Source organism: Haplochromis burtoni, unplaced genomic scaffold, assembly GCF_018398535.1.
Source record: "Haplochromis burtoni strain Fernald_Lab_line unplaced genomic scaffold, NCSU_Asbu1 Contig_620, whole genome shotgun sequence".
Classification (NCBI taxonomy): Eukaryota; Metazoa; Chordata; class Actinopteri; order Cichliformes; family Cichlidae; genus Haplochromis; species Haplochromis burtoni.
Genome location: NW_024582981.1, coordinates 80,618 through 93,151, shown reverse-complemented (window position 1 = coordinate 93,151; position 12,534 = coordinate 80,618). Strand labels below are relative to the sequence as shown.

The 12,534-nt window shown below is 40.6% G+C and overlaps 1 protein-coding gene across 2 annotated transcripts; it reads right to left on the bottom strand.

The window, feature by feature from the left end:
- Positions 1 to 1,608: 1,608 nt before the first annotated feature.
- rnmt (RNA (guanine-7-) methyltransferase) lies at positions 1,609 to 12,087 on the bottom strand. Of its 2 annotated transcripts, none has more exons than XM_005948801.3 (11): positions 12,005 to 12,087; positions 10,485 to 10,622; positions 8,414 to 8,543; positions 6,236 to 6,361; positions 4,453 to 4,568; positions 4,125 to 4,306; positions 3,440 to 3,604; positions 3,231 to 3,348; positions 2,604 to 2,702; positions 2,238 to 2,271; positions 1,609 to 2,066 (listed from the first exon to the last, which is right to left on the bottom strand). In XM_005948801.3, exons 2-11 carry the CDS (start codon positions 10,620 to 10,622, stop codon positions 2,029 to 2,031), a joined length of 1,146 nt encoding a protein of 381 aa, XP_005948863.1. In that variant the 5' UTR covers positions 12,005 to 12,087; the 3' UTR covers positions 1,609 to 2,028. The 2 variants fall into 2 exon arrangements, with proteins under 2 accessions (XP_005948863.1, XP_005948864.1); XM_005948802.3 differs by having other exon boundaries at positions 11,795 to 12,035.
- Positions 12,088 to 12,534: the final 447 nt, after the last annotated feature.

The following is a 12,534-nucleotide window of genomic DNA, read 5'->3' as shown; positions in this document are numbered from 1 at the left end:
TTAAAATGATGACAGAGGTCAGTAATTTGCACCAGAGGTACACTTCAACTGTGAGAGACAGAATGTGAAAAAAAAATCCATGAATCCACATGGTAGGATTTGTAAAGAATTTATTCGTAAATTAGGGTGGAAAATAAGTATTTGGTCACCTCAAACAAGGAAAATCTCTGGCTCTCACAGACCTGTAACGTCTTCTGTAAGAAGCTTTTCTGTCCCCCACTCGTTACCTGTATGAATGGCACCTGTTTGAACTCATCATCTGTATAAAAGACACCTGTCCACAGCCTCAAACAGTCAGACTCCAAACTCCGCCATGGCCAAGACCAAAGAGCTTTCGAAGGACACCAGGAAAAGTATTGTAGACCTGCACCAGACTGGGAAGAGTGAATCTACAATAGGCAAGCAGCTTGGTGTGAAAAAATCAACTGTGGGAGCAATCATCAGAAAATGGAAGACATACAAGACCACTGATAATCTCCCTCGATCTGGGGCTCCCACACTGGTGCAAATTACTGACCTCTGTCATCATTTTAAGTGGGGGAACTTGCACAATCGGTGGCTGACTAAATACTTTTTTGCCCCACTGTATATGCAGAGAAGTGTTCAAACGTTAACACAGCCTCGGTCCCATGATCACAGGTGCATAAAGTCCAACACCTCCAGTCTGCCTTTACAGACATTTGTGAAAGAATAGCTTGTTCCAAAGAGCTAACTGAATTTAAGTGTAGCACTATAACAAGATGCTGCTGTTGCAACAAGTCAGTTCAGTTTCGTCCGTCCTAAATGTTCTGGGAACAGCTGTAAGTGCTGTTATTGCAAAGTGGAACCATTTAGGACACAGCAGCTAAGCCATGATGTCTCAGACCACGTAAGTGGGTCACTGCATGCTGAGGCTCAAGTGTGTAAAGTCACAAACACTCCAAATCTCTTTTTTTCACAACAGCACAAAAACTTTGCATCCCCGAAGTATATTTTAAACCTATTATTACTGAAGTTATAATAGGATTATAACATTTGGATTATTATAATTCATTTTATGTGGGAGTCAGTCCGTCATTACTCTCACATCTGCAGCTGATTCAAAATGCTGCTGCACAACTCTTAGAAGGAACTTGCAAAAGAGAGCATAGGTCAGCTGACCAGCTGCTTCTGGAAGTATTGAGATCCAGGAAGAAGCTCAGAGAGAGCAGGGAGTTCTCTGTTGTTGCTCCTAAATTATGGAATAACTTGCCCTTGTACATTAGAGAAACCCCTTCACTGCCAAATTTTATAACATGTCTTACAACCCACTTTTATTCTTCGGCTTTCTACCCCAGCAAGACTCCGTTTTTCTCTTAGTTATCTTACCTTTTTAACTGGCTATCATTTGTATGTTATGCATTTTTATTATTCAGCTTCAGTGTGCAGTACTGTGTCGCTGTGGCTGTTATAAAGTGCTTTATGAATAAGTGTAGCTGTAAATGGCCCAGTACTTTCGTTCATATGTTATAGGTTCAGGTCCAGGTTTTTAGGTGAGAATAAACTGATCCTTAACAGTTTGTTTTATCCACAATACTCAAATCTGTGCCTGTCATAAACTTAACAGAGGTTCAATGAATACCAGAGGCATCACAAAGGGGAAGGAAACGGGGTTTAATCTGCCAGTTACATTTTGCACTTTGGAAATGCAACAGAACAAATTTCAGAGTTACATCAGACAATGAAAAAAAAATTAAATTTTAAGCCAAACTAAAAGATTAACAAATCAAAAATAACCAATTTACCCATCAAAATAAGTAGAGCTACAGTATAATATTCTGTTTGCATTAAATGGCTGTAAATTCTCTGTTTATTGTAACTATCCTGTAATCCAGGGAAATACACGCTTTTTTCCATAATTCAGAAGAACAAAACACAAAAAAGTTTGACAGAAGTTTTGTTTAATTTACAAACAAAACAATCATTTCTTATCAAAAATGACTTAAAGCAACAGAAACACAAATATGAGCTGAAGAACAGTGAGACAAACAGCAGCAGATGAGCGCAGCATCAGGACATCTTCTGGAACACAAACACCAGGTAGATACCTGCAGAGCAAAGACAGATGAGGGTTTTAGTGATCAACAGTTTGTAGATCAATGGGCCCACATATGAATACATATTTTAAAAGTAGATCGAAGACAACAATACTGAAATGTTTTTACAAGCATCAGTTTAAATGTTTCATGTAAACAGCTGATGGAGATGATCAGACTTACTGGTAGCTTCCCACTCAGATCTGCTCAGCGTTCCCTGCACACATGGAAATACAGACAAATGTTGTAAAACTGGGCCGAACACCTGAAACTGTTTTGGGTTTGTTTGTTTTTTTAAACTGAGCTGTGGGGGTAGACGTGGTCGCTCATCTACTAATGGAGAGGTTGGTTGTTCAATCGCATGCTATATATACACTTGGGCGAGATACTGAAACCGAAGCTGCTCCTGATGCATCCATGTGTTAATGTTAAAAAGTGCTTGAATGCATGTGTGTGAATGAGACATGTGGCATAAAGCACTTGAGTGCTCGAGTAGAAAAGTGCTATAAAAACCGGTCCATTTAACATTTACCATCTGAGCACGCTTACCAGGGGAGTTCTGACGTCGGCTCGGTCACAGTGCTCTTTAGCATGACAGTATTCCTCTGCACTGTCTGAGGCTTGAAGACCATCCTCACTGGGAAATGGCTGAAAGCAAAACAAACTCTTAAAAAGACAGTAAGTAGTGACAGGTTAAAAGAAAAACCTGGACCTCTGAGCTACAGTGACAGACTCTGCTGGTTCTGATGTGTTTTCTTTATCCTCTGATCAAACACTACTATGAGATGAATTGTTCTATTTATCCACAAGACACAGGACCACACTAATGTTTATGTGGATTTATTGGAGCAAAATATCGCCACACATCTAGCAAAACAGTAAAGCAGTGAACTTTTTTTTAACAAAGCAAACAAAAAAGAAAAAAACCCAGTTCATCCACTGTGTGCAGAGGAGTGAAGCTATTCTTAAGGCTTGAGAAGGTGAAATGCCTCACTGAAAGGATAAGTGGGTCCTTTCCTTTAATTTGTCACCATTTGGATCTGTGTCCAAAAATAACATGCTTAAATGTTGTTAACTCCATATCTAGTTTGTCTTCTGGTCACATCATTATTGTAAAAATAAGAAAAATGAACTGAGAAATCATAGTCAGTATTTCAGTTTTAATTAATATTCTACCTCCAGAGCCATCATCTTCATCATGAGGCTGCGATGATTCTCCTTCTTCACCTTCTCCTCAAAGAAATCCGCAAATCTTTGTTTCAGCACCAGCTGCATATTGTACTGCTTCGCCATGCTGGGACATAAGAAGTGGAAACAGAGTATCATGAAATATTTTTATAGGAAATTCAGAGTACACGAGCAGATGTTACTGTGAGTACTCTTACTGTTCAAAGAGAGGAAAGTAGACGAGGAACTCTGGAACGTTGACGACTTCCTCGAGGTTAAAGTGATACTGACATCCGAACAGAGGGTAGGAACCTTTGGACTGAAAGGTCACTTTGAAAACCTCATTACCAAATGACAGCGAATCAGATGCCTCCAAACGTTTACTGTTGGGGGGGGGGGCAAGGAAAAGAGTGAAGATGAAGCAGATACTGACTCAGTGAGTTAGTCTTTACATCTGAACATTTCAAAATGTCTAATAGGGTCGGCTCAGCACAGCTTGACTCAGTTTTAAGGTTTTTCATTAGGTGGTCGTACCTGGCACCAGGTACTTTTTTAGTACCTATTTGGCTGAGGTTCAGGGCGATCTGAGGCGATCCAGCCTCAGATCCTTGCTGTAATGACCCCACGCACATTACATGGTACTCGTTTATAATGAAAAGTGACAAAGTCCGGTTGAGCCAAGCTACACAGAGACGGTACTAATGGAAAAAGGCTATAAAAACTCCAAGTTATCTTAATACTTGGAGTTTTCATAGCTCCAATGCCAGGTGGACAACCTGCTTCACCTAATAGGATCATGTGGCTTAGGTGAAGCAGGTTGTCCACCTGGCATGTGGACAGATGTGACTATAAACAATTTACCATAAAAAAGCGCCTTTCATTACACTTAATTGTTTATCTTACACAAGTTCAAAGGCATCTGGCGTTGTACCGATGAAGTACCCTCCAGGTTTAAGACGCTCACAGGCATTTCTCAGCATCATATTAGCCTTCTGCTCACTCTCAAATGAGTAATGATACACAAACTGACAGCTGCAGATGTCGAACATAAGCTCAGCATCATCCAGTTTCTCTGACAACAACTCCTGTAGGTAGAGATAAAAGGTCAGTAACAAATCAAACAATCCAGACTGAGAAAAACCTCACTTTTATTTTTCTTCTTAATTCTGATTTTATATATTCACTTTTATCACAGAATACTCGACTTATTTTTTGTGTGCTGCAGGTCTACCTTTGAACAGTCTGCTGTGATGAATTCAGCAGTGAAGATTTTCTCGTTACGATGACTCTTTTTTTTCATCTCGTCATAACGAATCTGACATTGTTCCACAGAAACCCCTGCAATATCTGAAAATAAACATCTATGTTTATTCATCAAAAATCTCCAGCAACATGCAACAATTAATCTCAATTGTAATGCCTTTTGAGCTGAGGGGCAGTTATAGAGGCAAGAGATGATATGGGCCACCCTCCAGTCGATCCACCGCCCCCAGGAGGTACGGTTGCAGCTGGGTGCAGGGGTGGGTATTTTTGTATCCCCTCAGTTTGTTTCCAGTATGTTTTCGGTGGTGGATGAGAAGGTTCTGACTGTCGTTTGTGCTTATGAACTGAATAACAGTACATAAGCTTAGAGTATACAGCAGGGGTGTCTATCTCCAGGCCTCAGGGGTTGGTGTCCTTCAGGTTTAAGATCTCAACCTGGGTCAACACATCTGAATCAAATGATTAGTTCATTATCAGGCCTAGCTGTGTTTATCAAGGACACATCTAAAACCTGGTACACGGCTTTCTTGGAATCATTGAGTGGATTGCTCCATTTCATGTCAATGGCATCTGTAGAAATATATTTACTTAGAAAAAATTCTAAGTAAATATAAAACGCATTTTTTTAATCCAATGTAAATAACACTGAACTGAATTGACGTGATGACCAGTTATAGAGGACCGAGTGCCAGTTACTTAAGTCAAAAGTGAAGCACAAGTATTAGCTCATACATAGGTGAGATTTTGTGGCAGGTGCTCTCATTTGATCTCAGTGTTGTTTGGCATAATTCATTTCAATTCAATGCCACCAATTTACTGCTATGGAGAGGTTTGTGTGCCCCAGTAGTCCCAGCAGCTATCCTTTTCTTTGTCCCCTGGTAGGTCTCTCCCAAGGCAAATTGGTCCTGGATGAAAGCAATTCATTGGACCCCCATGAGAAATAAAAGAGCAAGACATCTGAGTAACCTGCGCAAGATTGGGTTACTCCAGGGTTATTTCTCCTCACCCTGAAGCCAGGCTTGGTAGGGAGCTTGACAAAGAGCAACTGGTGGCCACGCCTTGGGCCCACTACCTGTAGCAGATACCGTCGTGGTCAGGTATATTGTGTGTCAGGTGGCAGTCAAGGGCGAGGGCCCTGATAGCCCGATACCCAGCTATCAAAGCTGGCTACAGAGATGTGGAACCTGTCCTCTCTGGTTTGGAAGGAGCCTGAGCTAGAGTGTGAGGTTTAGGGACACTGACTAGATATAGTTGGGGTCACGTCATTGCACAGTTTGGGAACTGGAACCAGTGTCCTGGAGAGAATCTGGACTCTGTCCCAGTCAGTGAGGGACGGCACCTGCCTGCCTCAGACAGGCGGTGGGTATTTTTGTATGCCCTCAGTTTGCTCCTGTCCCCCGGGGGTTTTTGTGAGCGAGAGTGTCGTTTCCCTACGCCTTCAGATTGGGGAAAGGGTCCTGACTGTCGTCTGTGCTCATGTGAAGAATGACCCAGTCAAACAGAAGAGGGAGGATGGATGGATGGATGGACAGATGGATAGATGGATAGATGGATGGAGGGTTGGCAGGCAGGTTTGATTTTACACAAAGTTAACATTGACTGTTTCAGGTTAAACAGCAGGATGAGGTGCGTCTTTAGAGGAAGATTTCACTGCTGGTCCTTTACAGTCCTTAAAGCTGTATAGGCATGAAAAGAGTCTGTAGAAATGTGATGTCAAGTTTCATAAACCATAAAAATCAATGAATCAATACCTGCACAGACCAGGTGATCGATTCCTCCTCTTCTCCACTTCAGTAGGTCTCCTCCTTTTCCACAACCAAGGTCCAACACAGACACCTGCTGAGATCCCGCCCCTCTTACCTGCTCCAAGATCTCACCTGTCAATAGAAAAAGACACTAAACTGTAAGAGGATGTAAATATTTTATTTTTAAAGTTGCTTCCACACAAGGTGCTGCAGAAAGAAAATAGGTAAAATCAGAAAAAAAATATAAATAATTATTAAATGGTGAAAGAATAAAAAGTAAAAAGTTTATAAAAATGGTTAAAATACAGTCCAGTAGACTCGGAATAAAAATTATTCTTCCCCCAGTGTTGGACTGTAGCTGGTGATGGTAGTCCTAGTTCAGTTCAAGAGGATCACTCAGAGATCTGGTTCATGAGCAGAACCAGAATGACCAGCTCCAGCACACCATGGAGGAGAGACTCAGAGGAGGTGATGGTAATAATTATTTATTATCATCACAAAGGATGACTTTTATTATTTACCTTAAAAAAAAAAAAAAAAAACTAGGCTACACCTTTCCTGAGAGGGTGGTTTGTGGCTCAGCTGCAATGGAGGGGTGGAGCAGCAGGTTCAAATAGTGTGTGTGGGGGGTGGGGGGTGTCCAAATAGTGCATGCCCTGCTCTGAGTGTCAACCTTTGTATTATTCTGGAGGATTATACAATGCAATTTCCTGACTAACCACCTTGTTCATGACTCACACACTAAAAGAACTGTACTAATTACTGGGTATTAAGTTTTGTTTGGCCAGCATCTATGACCTTCAGACTGACAGGCTGGTGGAACTGCTAAGTAAGACAGAATCCATGATTCGTAAGTTAATTCATGAGGATAAGGAGAAGGTTATCATGAGAGAATTTGCTCCAGGCACGTCAGCAGTGCCTAAATCTAAGATTTATCACCTCAACCTGCTCAAAGATAGGCTGAAATTACTTCTCTGGTGAGCCTGGTGAAGGAAAGAGATGAGTTGGGACCAGCGGTATCAAATTCTATCATTTCCACCTCCTTCCGTTGTGATGACCATCTTGCACAGGCCCAGAGAGTGGATGGTGCTGCAGTGCAACATCGTTTTGTCTGGTTGTACCAGTCTCACAGAGCACTGTTTTGTAGCACACTCTAGTGTGATGGTGCATTCACTACCAGATACTTGAACACACAAGACAAATTGCTCAGAAGGAATTGGCTGAAATACTGAAAATGGGAGTAATAGAAGAGTCATACCAAAAGCAAAAAAAGACTACTAAAGATACAACAATCACTCAACTTACAATGCTGTCTGCGCAGGTCCTTTGTGTTACAGGATGGCAAATAGAAAAGCGTCCTTTTATAGTCTTTTTCTACTCGAGCACTCAAAGTGTTTCATATAACATGTCTCATCCATTCACACCAATCACAGACATAGAAAAAAGTGCTTGTAAGTGCATTTAATCTAACATTCATACACAGCGTCACACTCCCATGAAAGTCATGGTTCAGCATCTTGCCCAAGGACATCTTGGCACACAAACTGGAGCAGCCAGTTTTGGAATCAACAGCCTTATGATTAGTAGATGACCTCCTAAACTACAGTCACCTCTATGTTCATACAAGGCACAGGTGAAACATAAAGGCAAACCTTTTTAAATAAAATAATCAGTCCCTTTCTCTGTTCGATAAAACTGTAGAAAATGAACGAGTTCTCTGGTCCATGTGAAAATAAAAACAATAAACTGGCTTCCTGTAAAAAGTTTACACCAGCCCCTTTGCAAGGTTTAACCATTTATTTTAGTTAAATCTATTAAATCTGTTTTTTAAAAGTTTCTGATCACTTATAAAACACTTTTTTTAAAGGATGAAGGTCATTAATCAGCATGACAACAACAGGCTGCCAAATGAAACATAAAAGGCCAATAATCTGTATTAGTGACTGGTATTATACTCGCTGGATAAATATCACTGCATTGTCATTTTGTTCTGATAATCAGCTTTCTAAATGTTGGATCTGATGTTTGGCCCTAGAGACAACTTATAGCAAAAAATAAACAAAAACAAAACTACGCTCTCATGTTATTATGCATGCGATTGCCGGATGGGTGTTAATTGCTTACAGATCACTATGGATATGTTAAAACTGAGGAAGTGTGGTGTGTTGATCAGAAGCCAGTTACCAATTAGAACACTCTTCAGCCAGTTGTTGAAGTTCCTCATGAAGAAGATTCGGCTTCTGCTACGAGCTGCCCGGCCAACTTCCTGCAGCTGGTTGTAGTGACTTGCCACCTTCACACCGTGATCAAGCACCTGAGAGATCAATTATAGGGATCACTAATAAGGACAGCCTCACAGCAGCTTTAATACCTGCTGATAAATATTTAGATTGTTTTTGTCTGCCTGATCTTTCCGAATTAACTTCAATAATAACTTCCTCCAAATCAACAACGTGTCAATCAAACCTCGTTCCTACAAGACTGCTCAAAGAAGTCCAAAAATTATAAATCTTAAATATGATCAACCCATCTCTTCAAGCTGGCAGTAGTTAAACTGTTACTTAAAGCCGCCACTTGACCTTTTATCTCAAACATTCTTGAAAGAGTAGATGTAAAACAGCTAACTGATCATCTGCAGAGGGATGGTTTAACTAAAAGTTTCAGTCAGGTTTCAGAGATCATCACAGTACAGAAACAGCTTTAGTGAAAGTTACAAACTTTGTGTCTTATGGCCTCTGAGGGTGGACTCATTCTGTGCCTTTCCTGCTAGACCTCAGTCCTTTATTCAATATTGTCAGTGTTGGGAAGGTTACTTTTAAAATGTATTCCATTACAGAATACATGCCCCAAAATGTATTCTGTAACGTATTCCGTTACGTTACTCAATGACAGTAACGTATTCTAAATTCTTTGGATTACTTAATATATTATCATGCTTTTTACAACAACGTGAATGTACTATTGCTGTGTGATTTATTACTGTTACTGAAGGTCCGCGACTCCAAACTGTAGTAAAGGGACCTCTGACTAATACGGCGGGGTCCCTGTTGGCTCGTAGCCGAAAACTAGCTTTACTTTGTTGTGTGGGTCAACTTTTCTTGCGACAGACAGAGAGAGGTGTTGAAAGACTGCTCCAACGGAACTTGTTGTTTTTGGAGGAAAACACGAACACAGTGTACAGTCGAGTCTTAATAGTTTACTTACATCTGGGCTCGTCAGGCTCTCTTCTTGGCTGCAGTGGTTATTATTATATTTACATGCTTCCAGCTCCCGTTTTTCCTCGATGACAACTCCTACCTTTCCACTCCCCTTTTTCTCTCTCCCTCCTCGCGCTCACAGACACATAACGTGTATGGCAGTCCATTCTCCCTGCAGCACGGACTACACTGCCCATGATGCTACATTCTTTAGAGCTTGTAGCATTCTGCCTGTTAGCTTAGCACAACAACAACAACGAAAAGGCGCCCTCTCACCCAGGAAACACACAGTCGCAGAGAGAGAGAGAGAGAGAGCGTCGCCCTGTAACCATGGCAACCGTAACCCTGCCGCCTGGAACAACAGAACGTAGCTGTCAAACAAAACCCAAACAGTCCTGACCCGCGACAAAATGAAACAGGAAAGTACCGCAGTGTAATCCACTTATTTCAACAAAGTAACTGTATTCTGAATACCACCTTTTTAAACGGTAACTGTAACGGAATACAGTTACTCATATTTTGTATTCTAAATACGTAACGGCGGTACATGTATTCCGTTACTCCCCAACACTGAATATTGTTGACAATAATATTTTATTACAGCGATTAGAGCATGCTGTAGGTGTTAAAGGTACTGCGCTGTAGTGGTTTGAATCAATTCAATCTAACAGAGTCCTCTTCACACACTAAGGTTAACTGATACTCTTAACATTATGCATGTTTTCCCTCAGGCAGTCTCACAGAATAGCATAGCAAGTTCAGTCCAATTTTATTTTCATGCGCTAAATCAGAGCAAAAGTTGCTTCAAGGTGCTTTATATTGTAAAGTACAGACCGTAAAACACTGAAGACATTTGAGTTTTTAAATATGTTAGGTTGTTCGCTGAGTTTACAAATGTTTTCCAAATTATCCTAAACTTCTAAACTATATATATTTTTAGCAAATAGTTTTAAAAGTGCTGTCTGATCCTCTCACATCAAACCGAGACTTCATCTCACAACATGAAGAGCCTTCAGACAACTGCTTTAAAGAAATATAAAAAAAATGAACTTGACAACCTGCTTCTTGCTAGGTGACATCTTCTCTTCTTCATCTTCAACATGCTTCCTCTTCATCCCCGAGTTCTCTTCTTGCTGAGCTCCTCTGGTCTGTGTTGCCTCCTCCATCGTTTCTGTCTGACGAGACTGAAGCTCCATCTAAGAAAAAAAAAAAGAGGAGGAAGAGGAGGAGAGAGAAAAACAATATCAGTTTGAGCTGATGAAGCTTTATGTTGAGTTTATTGAGAATTAGTGACGTCAGCTTGACTGAACAATGCCGAACGTGATCCATTTACCTTTTTTAATAACCCGTTATATCCGAAAGGGAGAGTAATACATTATGATGTCAAAAACTACAATGTATTAATCACTGCTTATGCGCTACAGTCTGATGGTCCTGATTGGTATCGGAGTTTTCTATAATGAAATTTCTCATAAATAACTACACATAATAAATATTAGAGATATGTTAAAGAAAATTTTAAGTTTTGTTTAAAAAAAAACATCAATTGACTAAAATATTGCATTTTCAGATCACCAAATAGAGGTATCTGTCTTAACAATCTGATATCATTTGGAACTTGATTTAACCTTTTTAAATGATAAAACTGCTCAGTGACCTTTCAGAAGTTGGAAATTTAAAGCCTACATGTTGGGTCAATCAAACTAATTAAAAACAAAAATTTCAAAGGTTACATAGAACTGTAAGTGCAGGTTAAACTGGGTTGTCACCATGTTGTAATGAAGTTTACAGTGATGGATGCAGGACTGTTTCAGGGCAGACTGTTGTATGGCCACTGGGTCACAGATTGATGCTACCCTGGGCCTGACCTAAGTTAAATTGATGGGTGTAGTTTGCAACAGTTAAAATGGTGGTGGAAGCTGAGGATGTTCTTTGGTGGTGTGTGCTTACTTCCACCTTTGTACTAATTTGGTTTGGAAAACTGTAGGATGCAGTAAGCCTGCCGCCTTCTTGTTTTCGCTGCTCCCCAGGGGACTCTACAGCGGCTCATCTGCTTTAATCTCCCTCTGCATGTCCTCCTTCACTACATCTATGAACCTCCTTTGAGGTTTTCCTTCCTTCCACCCCCCGGCCTCTGTGCAAAAAAAGACGAGTATTTGTGCAGTGTGCCGTCACAGGATTTAATATTGCAGAGTCACAAACAGGACTCGAGTGTTTACTGAAGCAATGAGACTAAAGGGGTCGAGGATGCGTTTCCGTCTGAAACTTTAAGGCGCTATTTGACTCTTTTTACTCCGTGGATAAAACGGGTTAAATCTGGATGTGACCAGGTTAAAATCGGATACGACCCAAAGCTGCTCACTCTCACCTTCCATCAATGACCGGAAGCTGCTACTGACTGTAAACTGACCGTTAGCCGCGGCTGCTAAGAGCTAACAGATGTCGGTGTGTGTTCAGAGATGAACCGGAAACAGCTAGCACAGTGGCTGAATGTGATATTCCAGTCGACACTAATCTAATGGATAACACCGAGACTAACTTGAATTAACGACCAAAGTTTTAGAGAAAAATAACTCACTGTGCTCCGCGAGAAAGACGCGTGCGCTTTCAGCCGCTTCCGGGTTTGTGCACGTCATATTTGCGTCACACCAGAGAGTCGGTGGGTTTTGTTTTTTGTTTTGTTTTTTTAAATTGAAAGTGTTTGTTAAACATTACATGAATGCATATACCTGATGTGTGAATGAGTATTTGGGTCACATTAAGACAAAAATATTATTGATCATTTTGAGAATAAAGTCGAAATTTCGAGATTAAACTCAAAGCGTGGAGATCGCTGTTGTTGTTTCAGGACAAATTGTCACAGCTTCTCCTATGACCTCTACAAAATGTATGGAGTTATAGTTATGCCTTAATAAATGCGCAAAATTTTTTTATCCGAAAATAATTTCATTTCGCGGTGCGATTAATTTCCTCGCACTTAAATCCAACGAGCGCACAAAGAAACCATCGCGCATGGAAAGTGTCTGCTTTGCATGTGCTGGTACACTCTTGTAAATTGCAATTTTTGGTAATACTCAAGAATGTTGCAATCTGCTTAGTAAAAACAAG

Bases quoted from the DNA above. Each gene is read 5' to 3' on its own strand.
- rnmt (XM_005948801.3), bottom strand. From the start codon at position 10,622: ATGGAGCTTCAGTCTCGTCAGACAGAAACGATGGAGGAGGCAACACAG. The intron at 4,307-4,452 runs GTAGACCTGCAG...CTCTACCTACAG, and splicing joins TCACAGCAGACTGTTCAAAG to GAGTTGTTGTCAGAGAAACT. The intron at 3,605-4,124 runs GTAAGATAAACA...CCCCCCCAACAG, and splicing joins CCAGATGCCTTTGAACTTGT to TAAACGTTTGGAGGCATCTG.